Here is a 21,757-nt window from a genome sequence, read left to right on the forward strand (position 1 = left end):
TAGATTATTTTTTAGGCGCAAAAATGAAACTATTCTTCGACGGGAAAAGGAAAAGTGGAACCCAAAACATAAGAACATATGATGCCCACCGCCTCGCTCGGCTTCCCCTTCCGGTGACCGGTTGATCCCCTCTCGCTCCTCCCTCGCCCATCAGTGCGTGGCGTTTGGTGAGAAGAAAGCAAGCAGCCAAGGAGGCCAGGCCAGGGAGAGGACGACCGTCGGCTCCTTGAATTCGGCGCAGACAAATCGCGGAGAATACTCGAAGATAAATTATTCACGGCTGTCGCTTTGAGTGGGGGCGGCTCCTGTTAGGTTCACCCTACGAGGCAGATGGAGGCCCGAGGCAAACTGGTGTACGGACTCTACAGAGCGGCGACCCGAATGGCATCGCCGCTTATGTACGCGCTCGTCCAATGGAGGAGGCTGCGCGGCCTGGAGCACCCTTCCCGTTGGCCCGAGCGCTTCGGCCACCCTTCCTCGCCTCGGCCTCCCGGTCCCCTCCTATGGTTTCACGCTGTCTCTTTAGGTAGAAGCTCTCTATCTCCGTTCCTGCAAGGCTTCGACTGTCTTTCTATGATCGTACCCTAATCGTTTTGATTCCTTTCAGGCGAGGGATTGATGGCTATCCCTGTGATCAAGCACTGCGTTCGTCAGCATCCCGATTTCCATGTCTTGATGACGACCACCACTATCTCAGCATTGTATATACTACCATCTTTTTTTATTTTTCGTTGCCTGGAAATCATTTCATTTTCACCAGCGATGATGGTGGAGTATTTTTAGGCCTCAGCTTGATACACCTGTTATGCGTTTACAAACTTTGGGTTTCTTAGCCTTGGGCTTGTTTTTATTTTATTTTACTATAGTTCCTTACGTTTTTTGGATGTCTTATGCATCTGTTGTAGAATGCTTATTACTTGTTAGTGTCATTTTGCACTCCATTACGACTTTGTCTGTGGTTATTGCAGTGAAGTTATTAAGGATCAGCTTCCAGATGGTGTCATTTATCAGGTATGCTAATTGGTCAGTCTGTTCTTTCACATTGAGTCTTTTAAGGGTTTGAAACATTTTACTCGTCCATGATTGTCCTTTCTTCCTTTATTTGTTGAGTGCAGTTTGTTAGCCTGTCCTGTTTGGACCAATACCCATTAAGAAAGAATTCAAATTTCATATTAAAAATCTATCCATAAGAATTGAATATTTTTTGTTAAGTAGGACTTTAATTTCTCTTGTTTCAAACCCTAGAAAGGAGATATGGTTGATATTATATTGCAGAGAACTGTAGCTGTTACAACCCACTCAAATGAAAAGGGAAATTACCAAATTAATTTGTTAGGGTCATTGGCCATGCACTAATCCAAAATGCTTAAGCTCAAAACAGTGGTAATTCACTTATTGAAGCAAAAAAATGTGCACATGCATTTTTGTGAATGATCCAAACTCGATCGACTAACTGCTACTCAAACCTGGTTAATAAATGATTCAAGTGAAATATGAGGTCCACATATTTTGTTATTTTAAATAAGATGGTATTCCAAGAAGAACTCGGTTATTAAGCACACTTCGGTATCCAAACCTGACTTAAATGGTTGGGTACCTGCAATTACCCGATTCTCGGATACTTGATGGCATCCCCAACTATAATACCAAGTGCCATAATTTGATTCAATTAGAAACCCATTAATTATTTAGACCCAGCCACTGAGTAAAAATGCTTTTATCTAAGCTAATAATAGTTCACACTCACTCATCTAATTGTAAGCCTATGAACCTTTTCATTAGCACACAAAGTTACAATTCTTCATGCGAGACTAAATTAGTTGTCTCAATAGTTTCATGAGTTCTCAAGAATTTAACACAATTAGACTAAATAAAATTTTATCTTGTTTATATTTTCTATATTCTTTCATAACGAATTTTGATACCCATTTATTTTATTTTCCAAATGCTCAAATTTCATGCAATATTAAGAGTAAGAATTATAATTCCATAAGATTTTACGATTCAAAAATGGGCTTTCTTTCTTTTTGGCATGCATTTTTCATGCAATAATGACAATGATTTTTTTTTTTTCAGCTTTCTCCTCTTGATTCTCCTACAATAGTGGATAAGATTCTGGGATACTGGAAACCAATTGCTGTCTTTCTGATGGAAAGTGAACTCTGGCCCAACCTTGTTATATCTGCTGCAAATGAAGGGGTGAGTAATCTTCAGGAATTTTTCTTCAATGTATTAAAGGGTGGTAGGCAGTTGTCCCACTACCTAGTGTCTAGGTGGTAATTAAAATAAGAATAAGGAATATTTATATATAATATAATAATTGTATGCTTGACCAATCAAGTCTTAATCATTAATCAATGTTATAATTAACAAATAAGTACTAAATATATAACAACCAGATATTTCATATTTTACATTGCAACTAAGAAAATAAAAATCATAACAAAAGTTGGCCTTTTAAAAGCACTTTTTTCCTCGGAACCTCCTGGGCCACTTTTTAAAAAGACTGGCTAAGCAGGGAACCACTCAACTGCTAAGCGAAGTGGCCCCTTAGTGAAACTTCCTGGCAGTCACTTTTTAAGATAATGCTTTTCTTCATGTTTTCAGATTCTGTTGTTGTACTGCATAAATTATAAGTTCATAAGAAATGGAAAGATGAAGGAAACAAGTTTTGCTCCCATGAGGGAATTGAGAGACAAATGACATGATTACTGAGTGGCTAATATCCAATGTGCATTAGTGACTTTGTAGGCCTCTTGACAAGGTTTACATTTTATGTTCTTGTAGAGTATTATACTTGGTTGTCCTTGTTAGAAACCAATGCCTATTATTTATGAGTTTTTCTTGTGCGTATTTGTGATTGTGCATCCTCATGCTTCTATATGCTAATATTATTTTAATTGATTATCTTTTGCCTCCTTTCTATTGTTAGACATGTTCTGAATTTTTTATTTAGTTCTTTTATAGTATGATGCCATGCTAATTTCTGTGATAACTTAATATGTGCATGCTTTAAATGATTATAATTTTTCCTAGATTCCAGTGACAATTTTAAATGCTAGGATGTCATGCAAGTCTTTTAAGCGTTGGTCGAGATTATTCGCACTGCCTTTAATCTCCTTGATGCTGTCAAAGATATCATTGGTGGTTCCTTTGGTACGGGATTTTCTTTTCTGACATTATAATCTGTTTGCTTTTACATTTTTTACTGTAATTATTTCAGAGCACTCTTCAAGCTGTTCGGTTTCAGTTACTAAATGCATCACCAAATGTCATTCATTTTGCTGGTGATTTAAAATATGGTATACTTTCAAATCTATTAAATCAATCTTACATTGGTTTGTTCTTCATCAATTATAATATTGTTCTCTACCAATGTGAATAGCTTAGTAATTCTTTCTAGATCACTACTTTTTTTTTTTGCTAATATGTCAAAATTTGACATATAAGTTCATTAAATCTAGCTGTAGGCGATTTCAATGTCCTTGGGAAAGATGCTATGAAAATAAATGATCTCCAGCTACAGCTAACCAATAGACCTGTTTGGATAGCAGCATCTATACATGAGGGTGAAGAAAAAGGTTGGTATTTTGAACCTTCTTGTACTTCCTTGACATTTATTGGTTATTACTCATCATATGCTATTGTTTAGCATTTCTAATTGTCTTTGTGCTCCTATGTTAGTTGGGCCAACCCTGAGCATGAATATAAATAAACATTTTGGTAGGAAGATAAATATTGTGTTCTGTTGGATATCCCATACACAATTAAAATGTGCGTTATTCATACTCATTCACTCTACTTCATATTCTTTTGGTACTCATAGCATCCAGATTACATTGCTTCATATAATCAAGATTTCTACATATTTAATTCATATTTTTTATTTTACTGGATGCAAATAGTATATCAATATTGTACATAATGTTTTCTCTAGAAATTCATCATTAATTGACTGATGAATATGGACAGCTCCATTTTCTACAAAGTACTTTCATTTGAAAAAAGGCACTTTGCTTATCACATATCCCTATTTGGTCATGCTTGACCTCATAATATATGGAAACATAAGGACCTTTTTCTTTGACATGGAGGGCTTATTTAATGTCTAGGTCCATTTATGTCCTATTTGTCGCTGATCATTATGATTAAACACTCCTTCCCTTCGGCAAGTTTCCACCTACACGAGGTCAAGTTAAGGTGCAGCCACCACCTAAGTAATGTAGAGGAATAAAGGTGTTTGCCACTTCCTAATTCTCAGCCTTGCAAACACCCCTTAAAGCCCTAAACAAGATTGCTAAACAGATTGGGCTAGAGATATCGAGGTCACTCTAGCCATTTGATTTGCTATGATAATGGTTTCTGTCCTAATTCTCAGCCTTATGCCGACTAAAAGGCAGTTTGAAATAACAAATCAACAAGCTAGGAAATGTTAAGAAGGTTTCTCTATCCATTGGAAAAGCAGAACAATGAGGCCTATCAGAAATTCAATAATCCTTGACATGAATATTATGTATGTCTCTAAGGTAGAGATCAAATGGAGATGAGATGACATGTCTTGGGGAAGCTTCGCTAGTTCTTAAAAAACAAAATCCACTTGGGTTTGAAATCCTACACTTCACCCGTGTCATGCTTTAGTATACTTCCAACTGTTTTTAACTCTTCTGGTAATCCTGCTTTGCCATCCTCTATCTCACCTCAAAGATCAAGCTCATAAGGAACGTACTCACTGTAGCAAGAACCCAAAATAGGAAGGTCATTGATGTATTTCATATCCCATAGATTAGGGAACATTTCTTCCTAGTCACTGCTACAATGAGATATGAAATACAATTGCGACCTCCCTATTGTGTGTTCTTGCTACAATGAGTATGTTTCTTTTGAGCATGCAGATTTTGTATTTTGGGTGGTTGTTACAAGGACAACATTTCTAATTTATGTTCCTTTTCACTGATGCAATTGCTTCTTAAATTACAGTCATGCTCTGGGTACACAAAGAACTAATTATGAGTTATCCTGATCTGGTAATGATTCTGGTAACAAGGCATCCACAACATGGACAACGACTTGCACTGGTATGCATTCATACTTTATCTCTAATACTTTATTGGTGGATTATTTATATATTACAGTTTTGACTTCAAGTCTGAACTAGAAAACAGGTATGATGAACTTGGTTATCTTCAAATATCATATTTACACCGGACTTGATTTACCAGAATTGTTCTATTTGTAAAGAGACACCTCTTAGTTTGTTGGATGCTTTAATTACTGATTTAGAGCCACTTCTAGAATCTCTAGGCTCTAACCTATAGCTGGAGTACTGTAGGAGCAACTCCCTGATGGTTGTACCAGATTGTCTTACCAAAGATTTTTCAACAGAGTGATAGTTGACAGTATTTGATAGAATCCTGCAACATTTCTCAAAAATGCTGCAGAATGTTTATTGCTAAACTTTTTTGTTTGTTTGGCTGCAAGGGCCTCTGCTATACTTCTATTTGCACATTTAAACTTGCATTTCTAGACCCCCAAAGTATGTTAATTGTATGGATGGTCTGTACATCCCTTGATTAAGAATTTGTTCTTCATTATGCTAGTAGATGTCAATTTCCTTGCTATACATTTCAAACTTGGTGAGGTAGTTGAAGGCATGGGGTGAAAGATCTTCAGATTTACTGATCTATATTCCTTGTCTAACCTTCTGAAACATTGTGAAAAATATGCACATAATTTTGTGTAGCTATTATGACTAAAGGCATTAAACCACCAATTGTGGTACCTAACCCACGTAAATGTTTTTGTTAGTCCTTGACAATCAACATAGAAGTTGTCTAATTTCAATTAGCATATCTTAATTGAGTTTTTGCATAGAATTCAATGCAAGTATAAGATTTGTATAGCCTATTCCAAATAGTTGGGACTAGCATGACTTGCTGTATCGTGACTTAAGGTATAAGTTGTTGATCTTTCTAAGCCACCATTTGGCTGGTAGGGTGGGGTCTTGAAGGTCTTCTACTAGCTTTTCTCTGAATATGCCAAAGTTTAAGAGACATATGAGATTTTGTTCAGATATAGCTTTTGGCATATTGAAGGAGATTCATCATGTTGCAGTTAAATTGGCTAGGTGCATTAATTAATAATACGAGGAAAGGGAGGGATTTAAGAAATGCTTGTTACTAATTATGCAAGTGATTTGAATTCTATCATAACACCCTCACTCATTGATAGAAAGGATCCAAGTGCAACAACAACCAAGCCTTATCCCACTAGGTGGGGTTGACTATCTGGATCCTTTTATGCCATTGAACTCTATTTCTAACTATATCATTATCTATACTTAAATAAATTTTATTTTATTTTATTTTATTTTATTTTTACTAACCAAGTCTTTTTTGCTCTTCCTTGTTTGATATACATGTTTGTCATAATTTCACATTGCCTAACTGGAGCATTTATTGGTTGTTTAAGTACATGCCCGTACCATCTTAAACGTGTCTCTTGAAGTTTTTGCACTTCCTCGTTTGATATACTTTCTCTCTAATACTCTCATTTCTTATTTTGTCCATTCATATGTCCACACATTCACTTTAATATACTCATCTCTGCAACTTTCATCTTTTGTTCATGCTCGAGTCATAACCCAATATTCAACTCCATATAACATAGCAGGTTTAACTGCGGCTTTGTAGAATTTTCCTTTAAATTTTAGAGGTATTTTACGGTCACATAAAACACTCGACGCTCTCCTCCATTGCAATCATTCTGCTTGTGTTTTATGTAAGACATCTCTCTCAATTCCTCTATCATTTTGTAAAAATGATCCTAAATATCTAAAATTCTCGGTTCCGGGCAACTCGTCATCTCCTATCTTAACAATTGTCTCATTATGTCTAATATTGCTAAACTTAAATTCCATATATTTTGTCTTTATTCTACTAAGCCTAAAATTTTTCCCTTTTTGTGTTCCCGCCAAGATTCTATTTAGCATTTACTCTTTCATGTGTTTCATCGATCAAAACAATATCATCTGCAAATAACATGCATCACGGTATTGTGTCTTGAATATGTGTAGTGAGTTCATCCATAATTAGTATAAAAAGATAGGGACTTAGAGCTGATTCTTGATGTAATTTTATCGTTATTGGAAATGTTTCAGTTACTCTGTTTGAAGCCTTTACTCTGGTCGTTATATCCTCGTACATATCCTTAATTAGTTCAATATATATTACATTAACACCTCTCTTTTCTAGAATTCTTTATATAATTTTTTTAGACTCTATCATAAACTTTTTCTAAGTCAATGAATATCCTGTGTAGAGTTTGTTTTTACCCCTGATATTTTTTAATTAATTGTTTAAGAAGATGTATAGCTTCTATTGTCGATTTTCCATGCATGAACCCAAATTGATTTTTGGTCACCTTGTCTCCTTAATTTTTTATTATTTTTTTCAAATATTCATGGTATGACTAATTAGTTTAATACCCTATAGTTTGCATAATTTTGTATGTCTCCCTTGTTCTTATATAAGGGAACTAGATTATTTATCCTCCATTGATCAAATATTTTTTTCGTTTTCAATATTATGTTAAATAATTTTGTAAGTCATTCAATACCTTGTTTCTCTAGGCACTTTCATACCTCTATCGGAATATCATCTGGTCCAACGACTTTTCCATTGTGTATCCCATTTAAAGTTTGTTTTACTTCTAAAATTTGAATTCTACGCTAAAAATTTAAATTTCTATACTCATTTGACCTAGATAAATTATCTAAGTTAAGTTGGTCAATTAAACCTTCGTTAAAAAGTTAATGAAAATACTTCTTTCACCGCTCTTTTATTTCTCCATCATTTACTAATACCCAATTACATTAATTTTTAATATATTTTATTTGGATAAAATCTCTTGTCTTTGTTTCTCTCACTTTAGTTATTCTATAAATGTCTCTTTTCCCTTTTTTATCCAATTTTTGATATAATCGTTCAAAAGTTTCATTTTTTACTTTATTAACTACTTTTCATATTCTTTCTTGGCTATTGTATAATTTGTTAAGTTTTTCTCATCCTTGTAAATATATAATTCCTTATAAGCTATTCGTTTCTTCTTCACCTTTCTTGTACTTTCTCATTCCACCACTAAAATTCCTTTCTTATGGTGCATGTCCTTTGACTTACCGAGTACACTCTTAGCTACTATTTTCAACTTTGATATCATCTTATCCCATGTCGTATAGAATCACCGTATATTCTAATGCTTGTACTCCTATCTTCTCCTTAAATATATTTTGCTTTCCATCCTTTAACTTTCACCACATAATTTTAGGAGTTCTATTGATACTGTGTTTGAGGCGTATATCTAACTCTACTAATCTATGTTGGGTAGTTAAGCTTTCTCCAGGGATGACCTTGCGATCTTTACAAATCTTTCTATCTTTTTTCTTAACCATAAGAAAATTAATTTGCGATTTATTATTCCCACTTTTGAACGTGACTAAGTGTTCTTCTCTTTTCTTAAAAAACATATTAGCTAATATAAGGTCATATACTATCGCAAAATCTAATATAGTTTTCCCTTCCTCATTTCTCGTTCCAAACCTATAACCCCTATGTACCCTCTCATATTCCTCATTTTTTAGTCCACATGTCCATTTATATCACTTCCTATTAAAATCATTTTATTTGGCGGAATGTTTTATAATATTTCATTTAAGTCGCTCCAAAACCTTAATTTGGTAGCTTCATCTAATCCTACCTGCGGTGCATATAAGCTAAATATGTTCATAGTTTCTTTCGCTACTATTTTCTTAAGGACTATAATTGTATCCCTTTTTCTAATTACTTCTACAACTTCATCCTTTAACGAACTATCTACAATAATACCCACTCTATTTCTCGCTTGACTCTTTCCTATGTTCCATAACTTAAAACCCGAGTTCTTTATCAGTTTTGCATTCTAGCCTACCCATTTTATCTCTTCTACACATAAAATATTAATTCTTCTCTCAATCATCGTATTTATTACCTCCATTGATTTACTAGTGAGGGTATGTTCCATGTTCCAAATATTAAATTATTAGTTTTCCTATCATATTTGTTCTTATCCAACCTATAGTATGAGAACTCTTGCCTATTTAACACTGCACCCAAGTTATCGTGGAGATGTAGCGGTTCTTGTCGATACGTTACAGTCAGACTTGACAACGCGCACTCTTGCATATTTAACACTATCCTTGAGTTTTGGAAATGTAGCGGTCCTTGTCGAGACGTTGCAGTTGGACTCTGCAACGTGTTTCTTCCGGAGAACAACCTAGCATTAACACTTTAATGGATCTATTCATTGAATATTTGCCATAATTTTAGCTAGCAGGCAACCTAATACAATCCTCCTTCTTTATCCGGGTCTGGGACTGGCCATGACTGGTTCGTCATGGGCAGAGTTATAGAAAGGACCCAAGTAGTTGAACAAAATAGTTAGGACATTAACAGTATGCATTATTGTTCTTTTGTACATTTTGGGAGAACTATGACTTTTGTGTTTATATAGGTGAGCTTGGATCTTGTTTTATGATACCGTGAAGATAAAAAAAATAATTGGTTGAGAAAATCTCATTGATAAATCCCTCATCCTAAGCTTGCTACATTTAGGATTGAATATGATTTACATGTTTACAAATTGCAATTTTATTCTTTTTTATATGTTTATTTACAGATTTTTTTTCTTCTTAACATATACTGTTTTTTTTTGCTTTGTAACTTGTATTACTACCATGCATGCAAACACTCTGAAGGTTTAGGCAGTATGTTTACTCATTTTCATTGTTTTTCCAGGCATTGAATAAACAGGGACTGAATGTTTCGTTGAGGTCTAGAAGAGATAAAATTTCTTCTAGCACTAGTGTATATGTGGTTGACACTTTGGGTTGGTATCTTATATCATTCTATATTTATTTGGCTTAATCCTGGGGTTAATTTTCTTGTGGTGTCTATAATTCTAGGCAGTCTGCACTATTTAGTATCAAAATAGGAATGCTTTTGCATTAACTACCATGTGGTGTTCAGGGTTTTCTACAGGCATCTTCAGTGTCTCAGATGGAGTTTTGAAGAGTACAATGTTCTTGTTTCTGAACTAGTAATTACTGTTTTCATATTGGTTAAGTACATAAATCCAATTAAGGTTGAGTATTCTAGTACAATTTTGAAGAGACAGATGACAAGCAACAGGACATATATGGCCAAGGGGCAAGTGTCGTGTTTTAGATGTCAGAAAATTGAGTCAAAAGACGTAACCTCACATAGAAATGATTGTATAACTTGAATTTGGCATCTACACGTAAAAGAGCAGCTTGATGTATAAACCTCCCGCCAATAAGGGATCCCGGTACATCGAGCCTGTTGTTTGCAGTCTTACCTTGTAGAGGTTGTTCTGTGACTTGAACTCGTGACCATAAGGTCATATAGTGGTAACTTTACGGTTGTGCTAAGACTCCCCTTCAGTTTAGATAAAAATTATCTTGTTTATGTTTGAGCCCAACAGTTTGCTTCTTCACTGGTTCCTTTTTATGTTTGTGGCTTGCTATCCTTTGTTGTTGTTTTAGCAAAGGAGGATGTTGATCTTTAATTATACAGGTGAACTCAGAACACTGTATAGATTTACTAAGATTGCTGTGATTGGAGGTTCCTTTTTGCCTGGCTTAGCTGGTCACAATGTGTCTGAGGCTGCTGCAGCTGGTTGTGCAGTTTTAACAGGTAAATATATGCTATTTTTTAGATGCACTATAGGGGTAACTTATCCATTGAAATTGAGTCCAGACAAATTAGCTGAAATTCTTTTACTAGATCTTCTGGGAACCAAATCAAAGTTTTGCCAATGTTGAATCAAAACAAGTTGAAGTATCTCAGTTTGGTTTGGTTTGAACGAAAATAAGTCTCTAATTTTAATCATCAAATATATTGTATCATGGAAAAAAAACATGAAAATTAATATTATCTCTTGAATTATTTAATGATAACAAAATTTTGTTTTGGTTTGGTTGTCATCTGTGTACGACTTATACAAGCCATTTTAAACATTGAAATTTAATTTGAAAAACTCAACTGAATTGAACTGAAAATTTCAGATTAAATTGATTCAGTATTCTGCTTTGAACTGAATAATTGTTGCTTCTATTTGAACTTTAATTACAGAACTGTTCTAAAAAGGGGGTGATACCTTAATATTTGACAACTTACAGGTCCTCATGTTGGACATTTCTCCCACATGTTGGCTAAAATGTCACTAGCAGCTAGTTCATCAGTTCTGCAGGTTTGAGGGTTTCTTGTTTCTTCATCTCTCTGCTCTTGTATTATGATAATCTCTAAACATTTTTTATTTGATTCAATAATAATAAATCTTAAATGCTGCTTATTATATCATGTTCTTACATGGTGAAATAGGATATTAGCTAAGTCACAATCGGAATAAATATTGGACTATTTAATTGAGTAATATTGGGTTTGAATATAAAGATAATATATGCCCTCTAATATGAATTTAACTAAAAGAGCAAAATTGTCGGACTAAAACATCTTCATGCCCTGACCATGCTGTAATTTACTAATTAAATTTGCCTAACTTCCATATCTAGTTTACCCACTTTGAACACTGTTTTTCTGTATTGCAATTCAAATACGAAATGCTGGACTTTTCCTGCTGTAAGTAAGAGGCACCCATGTGCTCACCTTTGCATCAAAAGCAGGGAGGAGTCATGTGTGCCTCGATTTCCTTTGGACTAGCATTCTGCTTTAGGATAATCAGGTACTTGCTTCAACTGAGGCAGTAAGTGAGAAGTCATTTGCCTGATAGAGAACCCAATTATGATTTGCCAGAAAGGCATATAGATCCATGATTCTGGGAGAAATCCATGCAAAGTGGTTAGAAATGAGCTGAAAGCAACCAACAATTAACTTATAGGAAATCTTTGAGCAAAAGAATGTAATCCAATTGGATTCTAGATCCCCATTCCCTGCCAATCGCTTCTTGTTAAAATCCTGCCGAATAATATTAAAGTAGTTATAAAAAATAAAAGTTAGGAATATTCTCTATTTGAGGAGACACTAGAGAGAGCCTATATCACAGTGCCCTTGCAAATTTGTGTTACAATATGTTTGAAAATTGAGATAGGCAACTTAATAAATTCTATGGTTAGATTAGTTGAATTGAGTAGACTCAAAGGTGAAAGGGGTAAAGAAAGATAAAAAAAGCGAACTCTAAGTTAAGGCATTAAAAATGTTTAAGAGATCTGAATGTTAGTAGCAATCTACTCTTGGATAAACTTTGTTAGACAAAAATGGGAGGAGGAAAAGAGGACAAGATGGACAAGTCGAACAAAATAATTTTTTTCACTACACTTAAATCATAAAACACGTAGCCTATTTATAAACTACTTACATAACTCATGACAATTCACTAACTCCACAATTCACCCCACTAACTCAACTATTTTACCCCACTAACTCCACAAATATAAATACTTTGACTATAGACTTTTTCCTTTAACCACTACTACCACTCATTGCCACCTCATCAATCCACTAACTCAATTGTTAATTTTGAGTCATTTTATCAACACTCCCTCTTGATTCAAAATTACGACACCAAGACATGATCTAAAATAAATAAACTTGTCTCTTGGAAGTGAGTTCGTCAAGATATCTGCCACTTGTTCATGTGTGCTGCAGTGCTCCAACATAATTTCATTATTTGCAACTAAGTCTCGAATTAAGTGTAAACAAATATCAATATGCTTAGTCCTCGCATGGAAAACCGGATTTTTTGTCATTGCAATTATCGCCTTGTTATCACAAAAAATAGTAGTTGCATCTTTTTGTTGTTGGTGAAGATCTGCAAGTAATCTTCTAACCCAATTGCTTGACATGCTCCTGAAGTTGCTGCTATATATTCTGCTTCTGCAGACGATAAGGCTGTAGTAGCTTGCTTCTTTGAACTCCATGAAATTGCTCTTAATCCAATATTAAAAAAATAGCTGAGGTGCTCTTTCGATCATCCACTGAACTTGCCCCGTCACTATCAGTGAACCCGCAAAAATTAAATTTTGAAACTTTAGTATAATAAATTCCATAATCCACAGTTCCAACGATGTAACGTAAAATCCTTTTAGTTGCTCCAAGATGATGTTTTGTAGGATTTTGCATAAACTTGGAAATTACACCAATAGAAAAAGCAATATCTGGTCTAGTATGAGTTAAATAAATTAAACCTCCAGCTAGGCTTCTGAAATTTTTTGCATTAGCTTTTTTTGAACCATCTTCCAGTTGCAATTTCTCATTTATATTCATGGGTGTAGTAGTTGCAATTGAATAAGTTGAACATTTTCTCTTTTGTCGTAAATTTTCGTTGTGAGATAAAAATCCCATCAACTCCTTGCTTCACTTCAAGACTAAGAAAATAATGCAATATTCCCATATCTGACATCTTATCTCTTTATCATATTAGATTTAAAATCGGCCAATAGATAATCAGAAGAACTCATATAAATTATATCATCGATATAAAAGCACACAATAATATAATCATCTCTACCTTGTTTCTTCACATAAAGAGTGGTTTCATTTCCACTTCTTGTGAAACCATGTTGTCAAAAATAACCATCAATCTTGCTGTACCATGTCCGTGGAGTTTGTTTTGACCCATAAAGTGCCTTTCTCAATTTGTACACCTTCGTCTCTTTGTCTTCAATTATAAAACCTTCTGGTTGATTGACATAAGCTTCTTCTTGCAGATCGCCATTCAGAAATGCAGATTTAATATCAAATTGATAAATAGACCAATGCAATTGTACAGCTATTGCTGGAATAATTCTCACAGTTCTAAATCTAGCAACCGGAGAAAAAGTTTCTTCGAAATCAATACCTTGTTGTTGTGAATACCCTTTTGCAACAAGCCGAGCCTTGTGTTTCTGAATGGAACCATTGACATGATATTTTGTTTTAAACATCCACTTGAGACCAATCACGTTATTGCCTTTAGGTAGATCCACCATCTCCCACGTTTCATTTTTATGGATTGCAATTAACTCTTCTTTCATTGCATTCCTCCATTCCTCTTTTGTTACTGCTTCTTCAAAGGTTGTAGGATCTGTAACAAAAAGAGCAAATTGACTTGACTCAGATTTCTCTCAACGATCTAACCTTTGCTGGAGGTGCTTCTTCAGAAGATTTTTGTAAGGAAGATGAGCTGCTACTTCTTGAATTTGATAGTGAGGAAGCTGGTGATCCTAAAGAAGATGATTCAACACCTTCTGTTGTTGGAATTCGATTCTCCATTGGGATGTGAACTTGAGTCTCTTCACCTTGTGTATTCCAATTCCACCTTGAATTTTCATCAAAATCTACATCTTTCTTTATAATTAATTTGCCAGTAAGAGGATTATATAACCGATATGCTTTTGATTGATTGCAATATCCAACAAATATGCATTTTTCAGATTTCTTCTCAAGTTTATGACGAAATTGAGAGTTAATTAAAGCATATGCAATACAACCAAAAATTCTTAAGTGATTCACCGATGGTTTTCTACCTCGCCATGCTTCATATGGTGTTTGATTCAAAACAACCCTTGTTGGAGAAATATTCAGCAAGTAAACTGATGTGGCCACTTCAGCCCCGAAAAGATTTGGAAGTCCTTTGATATTCAACAAACTTCTAGCCATTTCTACAATGGTTCGATTGTTTCGTTCGGCGACACCATTTTGCTCCGGTGTAAAAGGCGTTAACTCCCTGTGAATACCATGCTCTTCACAAAATTTACTAAATTCTTTAGATAAGAACTCATCTTCTCGATCTGTACGAAGAGTCTTTATTAAGTTACCCTTTTGATTTTCCACAAGCGCCTTGAATTTTCTCAAATTTTCAAAAGTTTTTGACTTATCTGTTAGAAAATATATCCAACTCATTCGAAACATTAAAAAATATTTACTCCCACCAAACGATGTAGTTCTCATAGGACTACATAAATCAGCGTGAATTAGCTCAAGGCATTCTGAAACTCTCCATGATTGTCCACTTGGAAAAGATTTCCTTATTTGTTTTCCATAAATACATTCTTCACATAAACTAAGAGAACTAATTTGAGGTAATGCAAAAACTATACCTTTCTGATTTAAAAGCTGCATGCCTCTGATGTTGAGATGCCCATATCTTAAGTGTCACATCTTGGATTCATTATCTTTGCTAGCAATAAAAGCTTGGCTTCCCACATTAGAGATCTTCAGTGGAAACATATAATTTTATGTCATTTGCATGCTAACAATAGACGGGCAGAATCTTTGTCAAAAATAATATAAGCTCTGTTATCAAATACAATAGCATAGCCATCCATTATCAATTGCCCAACACTTAACAAACTATGTGCCAAACTAGGAACAAAATAGACATTGTAAAGCAATTTTACTTTATCATCGCTAGTCTCCACGGCAATTGTGCCTTTACCTTCCACTTGCATCTGCTTATTCTCTCCAAGTCTTACTAGCATCTTGTGTGATTCATCAAGCTCTTTAAATAATGACTTATTGCCAATCATGTGATTTGAACATCCACAATCCAAAAATCAAATATCGTTTTAAACTTCATTAGAATGAGAATGAACCATAAATAACTTACTTTCCTCGTTTTCTTCTTTCACATAATTTGCTTGTTAGCTATTTCTATAATTTGCCTTATATGCCCAAATCTTTTGCAACCATAACACTGAATGGAACTTTTATTCCATTTTTGATCCCGTTGAATTGCATCTCTTGTCCATTAAAATGATTTCTTCTTCTGCCACATCCTCTACCACGACAACCTCCTCTTCCACGATCTCTGCTTGCGAAGTCTTTTTTTTTTTTTTTTTCTATCTCCCCCTTCACTTGAGAAACTTGAAATGTCTTTTCTTCATTCTTCTCAGCGGATCTATTTCGCCTTGCCTCATGAGCTTGCAAAGAACTCATTAGTTCATCAAAAGATAAAATTGAAAGATCTTTTGCCTCCTCGATCGCAGTGATTATGTAGTCATATTTAGGAGTCAAACTTCACAAAACTTTTGAAACAATAATTGCATAGTGATCTTTTCTCCATAAGATCTCATTTGACTGATAATCGAAATTACTCTAGATAAAAAGTCTTATAAAGTTTCATTACCCTTCATAAGCAAGGCCTCAAATTTACTTCTGAGAGTCTGGAGTTTCACTGCTATCACTCTGGAGGAGCCTTGAAATTCTTTCTGCAATATTTCCCATGCTTCTTTGAAAAATGAGGCAATTGTAATTCTTGAGAAAATTTGTTGAAGAATGGACAATGCTTAGAATCTTTCTTTCTGTTCTCCTTCAATTGACATTCATCGGCATCCTCGTTGTTGAAGCCTTTCTCTACTAAATCCCAATGATCTTGAGATCTAAATAGAGTCTTCATTTTGATGCTCCAAAATTCATAGCACTCTCCTTTGAAATTGGGGATGAGGGGTTGAGAAACTTCGTTGATTGCCATTGCAAGCAAACTAGGACACGTAAACCCGACACTCTTAGGCAAAAATGGGAGGAGGAAAAGAGGACAAGATGGACAAGTGGAACAAAATAATTTTTTCACTACACTTAAATCATAGAACACGTAGTCTATTTATGAGCTACTTACATAACTCATGACAACTAGGGATATAAACGAATCGAGCTGGCTCTTGAGCTTTTCGAGCCGGCTCGAAAAATATTTGATTCGTATTTGAATTTAACGAATTCGAGCCGAACTTTCAAGCTGAACTCGAACCCGAGCCCTAATTCGAATCTTTCAAGCTGAACTCGAACCCGAGCCCTAATTCGAACCAAACTCGAACCAAAAGTTTTGAATTTTTCGAGCTTCAAATCGAGCTCGAACTCGAATATGGCTATTTCGAGCTGAATTCGAGCCTTAGATTTTTTCTGCATATTCGACTTAATTCAGTTCGTTTACACCCCAAATGACAACCCACTAACTCCACAATTCACCCCACTAACTCAACTATTCTGCCCCACTAACTCCACAAATGTAAATACATTGACTATAGACTTTTTCTTTTAACCACTACTACCACTCATTGCTACCTCATCAATCCACTAACTCAATTGTTAATTATGAGTCATTTTATCAACAAACTTCAATGGAGGGATAACATCCATTTAGTAGGTTTCAACTTGTGCGGACTAAGGGCATCTCCAACGGTTTTATGGTAAGGGAAGTTTTTTTGTGGCCCCTACCAAAAAAGGAAGAAAGAGATTAAGAAGCTGGGTTTGATTTTTTGAGACCAGCTCCTAATTTTTTCATTGCCACATTAACAGAGAGAAAATAAGAAGCTTGTAAAAAGTTGCCGTTGGAGATGCCCTAACATGCTTTCTTCTTGCCTCGTACTTTCTTAGTCATAAAGTGACGTGAATGATATAATATTTCATAACTTAGTGGGATTTGTTGTCTTCTTTCATTCTATCAATGTTTTAGATCTAGCTTGATATAGAACTGAAATAGGTAAAATGTCGCTATAATTTGATATATATGTTTTTTTACTTTGATAACCTTCCTAGTTTCCTATTGTCTATAGTAACTTGCAACATTTGAATATTCATCAGAAAATATACAAAGAAATATTTTTAATATTGTAAAATTTTAGATAATAATTTTATTTTTATTCAGTTGAATCCTAGATTCAATCTTGTAATTTTCATCTACTAATGTTGAATTGATGGTAAGCATATATAGTTTTGTAAACATTTAAGCTATTTGTTACCTATAATTGACAACATAGATACTGTGAATTTTGTAAACATAAGAGATAAAACAGAAGGTATAAGTCAACCCAACTGTCATGCCTAGCATCTTTGACAGTATTGACCTTGGTGCAGTTCCTAGTGTTTTTTTTTTAATTGTGTCCTTGCTGCAAAAAGGCGGGTTCCGCCGCCCAGCGGCCCCCTACGCCTGCCCCATGGTATTGTAGGAGGAAGGTAAATCAGGGTGAATGCTGGGTTGGCAAGTTGATGGTTGTTCGAGGCTTTAAGCCAGTAGACGGGGATATTATCTCACATTGCAACCGGCGACACTCGAACCGTCGCTCCATGCTGCAAACATACCACCAACTTACCAACTGATCCAGCCCCTGGGTCATCATGATATGTTATGATGTGGATAATTGTTGTCATCATGATATTATCCATCATACACTTCAGCTCCATATTTTTTCCAGGTTGGAAATAAATTTGAACTACTAGAAGCACTGAAAAAGCTGCTTAGTGATGCCAATTTCTTGGATGCATGCTGCATGGCTTCAAAACATGCATTTTCAATTGTCTCAAATGGAGTTGTGGAACGTGTTTGGGAGTTAGTAGATACAATTGTGCTAGAGAAGGCCAAAGGAAGACTAGAAGAACACTGATCATTGGTGAACTCAACATAAAACAGTCTTATTTTTTTTTTTGCTGGTATGCTGAGCTGACTATTAATGCCTTTTAAGAAGTCTCTGGTTTTATTTTTTGCAGGGACAGGGTCAAAGATGTCGAACCCATGGGTATGAGTTAATTCAATAGTGCTTACGTGTATCATGCTATTCTTTTCATAATTTTGTTATATGCCCTATAAAATGGATGATTTTGTCATATTTATGGTTTATTTCACAATTCTCTTTGTTTATGTGTTAGTGCAAGATCTGTTATTTACTTTAGCTTGAATCACACCTTTAGGTTGTTAAATCAGTTGTGTAGAATCCCATACTTCATGTGAAATACAAGTTTGCTAATTCACTTGCATTTTAAGAAGTTTGGTTTATCTGCCAGCTTGTTCAACTGGTAACGGACTGAAGGAAGTATCAAACTGAAAATCAAGAGAGAACCCAGGAGCACTATAACTGCAATAAGTTACTGTAGAAAGGGTACGTGGGAGAAAAAGGAATCGCTATTATGATAGATACTGAATTAGAGAGTAGCTTTGGCAGGAAATCTGAGCAGCGTGTCAACTTTTTTGGGTATGAAAACGACCCACGGTTGCCTCATTTGTTGACTGCAATTATGTCTGCATGAATCATGTCAACCTTATTCAGTTTGGATGCTTTACATGTACTGTGTTTCTGATTTGAGATAGAAATCCATGTTTGGGACATTCTTAGCAGTCCTTCTAAGCTTTTTTTTCTTTCTTTAGCTTCCCTTTTAAATTTTCTATTTCTATATTCTTTCTCTGTCTAATTTGATCAAAGCGAACTAACCTGCCTTCCCTTACTATTATAGCTAGTTGGTGGACTACATTGTTCCTTATTTGTAATTACTTTGGAACCAGGATGAAGTAATCTTTCAGAACGAAACTGTAGTGAAAAAGGTCCTTGAACATCTTCCTTATGAAAGGAGCAGTTGTTTCTTGGTGAGGTACTTCAATGACAATAACATATGAATTGAAAAATAACATCTGATTCACCAGTATGCAGTTTAAAAGGAATGAGAGACTTGTATCTTCTAAATGATTTCATAGCCGTAGGTAGTTGCTAGCAATGACATAAAATGTAACAAATAATGGTCTTCAGTATCACAGAGAGGAATCAGTCTTGCTGTTGCTCACCAGCATGAATGTCCTATCAATGATCCATGGTATCCTCTAATTCATATCTAATTTAATGTCCAGCTAAGTAGTTTAGTCTGTCATTAATTGTTTAGTGTGCTGTAGAGCAAGCAATGAACTAAAGTGATCAGGTCGATATGCCTGAATTCTGTGGAGACAATCAAGGTTGCTTCGATCAGATGAGTTTATTATGAAACAAGAAGCTAGTTTGAGAAGACTCAGAAGTTTTTTCTGGAAGGCTAATAAGTGAGCTAAAAATTCCTTGTTCTGTCCTCCAAGATGGTGCTGAATCAATGATCAATGGATGCACCAGAACATATCAACTTGCAATACTAAAGGGTGAAAGTATCAAATATCAATCTTCAGATTGAAGTGTCTTATTGTACATTTGGAGTGCACTAACACTTCAATGGCATGGCGATTACTTGTCTGTAGGTCAAGATTCCAGCCATCCTCTTGCTATGTTTACTTTTGCAGGAAAGTTGACTTTCCAAATTCGAATAAGAGAATGGTTTGTCAAGTCCCCCGGTCTGAATGCCTTAATTGATTAATTAGAATTATTTAAAATGAAAAACTTGAACTTGATGATAAGATTAATTGAATGCTAATTACTATTCACTCAAAAAAAAAAAAAACCCTGATCACTTGAATTTTATTTTCTTTTTCTTTTTAAATTTATTTATTCTAAGAAAACCAATTGGAATGATAGCATATGCATTTGTTATTGGGTTTATTATTAATTTTTATTCAAATGGTAATGTATCTAAATGTTCACTCGTTTACTTTTTATTTGCTAGGCCTTTTACTGGAGATCCAGGAGATTTTGAAGGCATGACTATACTAACTTAAGTGCAGTTCTATTGCATTCTGACCAATAAAAATTTCCTTGTTACAAGTATCCAGATGTCTCAGGCTACCTGAATATTTTTTTTACCTCAACCTGAAATGTTATTATCACAACTCACAAGTGACTTGTCCCTTTTCTAACATTGCTGAGGAATTAGAGGCTTCTTAATCCAAAGTATTGTACTGCATCCAGACTCGAGTTGGGTTTGCTTTTGTCAAGCCTCTAATATATGACTAGATGTGAAATTAGATTTGGACATGATATTTTGAATAATTTATCCTTTTTGATGCCCATTTAATTCTATTGAACACTAGTTTTGCTGGATCTTACATCTCACGTTTCAGTTGTGTTTTTTTTCCTTTCTAAAAATGAGTTTGCTTTCCCACTGAATCCTAAATCCTAATACTTAATTCTATAGATCACTAGTTTCAGCGGTTGCACCCTAAATACTAACACTTAATCGTCTCCTTTTCAGGGTATAGCAAGAAACTGCAATTATTTTGGTGATCTAGTGCTTGCACTTTCATTCAACTTGCCATGTGGTGTAAGGTGATACCTGTTCACCATAATACTCTGGAAATTATCAGTTACTAGATGTAGGTACCAATGCTTAACTTATTGCTTTGTTTGCAGTTCTGCTATGCCCTACTTCTATCCTACATTCCTCCTTATTCTACTTATTTGGAGGAAGAGACAAGATGAAGCAAGGTGTTTACAAAAGTATAAGGTGATCTAGGGAAAATACTCCCCCGTATGTGTATCAGGGATGCTAAGAAATAGTGAGCTAGTAGAGGTGATACATATGCCAGCTTGCCATGGCTCAAGTGCTAAATTTGGAGTGGACGTCAAATTCTTAAGTGTTTGGTGCCAAATTGGATTAATGTTAGCAAATTGTATGCAAATGGGACAGAATCTTCATGTTATGAATATTTTTCTTATGGACCGTTGTTATGGTCATGCATCAGTTAGTCCAGTGGGCTGTCTTGTAACAGAAATCACTGATGACATTTTGATTACTACAACTTGATCTGGGGGTTTTGTAGTAAGATATGATTGCCACTCAAAATACAGGGTAGCTTAGTTCATTTCTGGATTTGTTCTATTGTTTAACTATTCTATGATGGTTTTGCTGAATGTATTTTTTCATCTTGTTCTTTCTGCCTTTATATTGAGACCAATAGGTAAAGCATTCCTTATATTTCTTTCCTTGTTATGTTTTCCTTGGTCAACATTGCATCTATTTTTATGGCTAAGCAGAACATTTCCCTCGGTAACATGAGTGTTAAAAGAAAATTGTGGAACCAGCAGTAATGG

General features: G+C 34.9%; 1 protein-coding gene across 19 annotated transcripts; it reads left to right on the top strand.

The window, feature by feature from the left end:
- Positions 1-44: 44 nt before the first annotated feature.
- Positions 45-21,528, top strand: LOC122046370 (probable 3-deoxy-D-manno-octulosonic acid transferase, mitochondrial). 19 transcript variants are annotated; one of them, XM_042607038.1, is made up of 18 exons: positions 45-526; positions 608-701; positions 969-1,011; positions 2,077-2,199; positions 3,037-3,156; positions 3,224-3,302; positions 3,465-3,581; positions 4,978-5,075; positions 9,828-9,918; positions 10,626-10,745; positions 11,231-11,301; positions 18,239-18,433; positions 18,531-18,559; positions 19,321-19,406; positions 19,562-19,625; positions 19,702-20,031; positions 20,919-20,992; positions 21,077-21,528. In XM_042607038.1, exons 1-12 carry the CDS (start codon positions 331-333, stop codon positions 18,425-18,427), a joined length of 1,341 nt encoding a protein of 446 aa, XP_042462972.1. In that variant the 5' UTR covers positions 45-330; the 3' UTR covers positions 18,428-18,433; positions 18,531-18,559; positions 19,321-19,406; positions 19,562-19,625; positions 19,702-20,031; positions 20,919-20,992; positions 21,077-21,528. The 19 variants fall into 19 exon arrangements, with proteins under 19 accessions (XP_042462972.1, XP_042462973.1, XP_042462975.1 ...); XM_042607039.1 differs by having other exon boundaries at positions 19,570-19,625; XM_042607041.1 differs by having other exon boundaries at positions 19,321-19,401.
- Positions 21,529-21,757: the final 229 nt, after the last annotated feature.

The sequence above is a fragment of the Zingiber officinale genome, chromosome 2B, assembly GCF_018446385.1.
Source record: "Zingiber officinale cultivar Zhangliang chromosome 2B, Zo_v1.1, whole genome shotgun sequence".
In the NCBI taxonomy this organism is placed as follows: domain Eukaryota; kingdom Viridiplantae; phylum Streptophyta; class Magnoliopsida; order Zingiberales; family Zingiberaceae; genus Zingiber; species Zingiber officinale.

Bases quoted from the DNA above. Each gene is read 5' to 3' on its own strand.
- LOC122046370 (XM_042607043.1), top strand. From the start codon at position 331: ATGGAGGCCCGAGGCAAACTGGTGTACGGACTCTACAGAGCGGCGACC. The intron at 5,076-9,827 runs GTATGCATTCAT...TTGTTTTTCCAG, and splicing joins ATGGACAACGACTTGCACTG to GCATTGAATAAACAGGGACT. The intron at 9,919-10,625 runs GTTGGTATCTTA...TTAATTATACAG, and splicing joins ATATGTGGTTGACACTTTGG to GTGAACTCAGAACACTGTAT.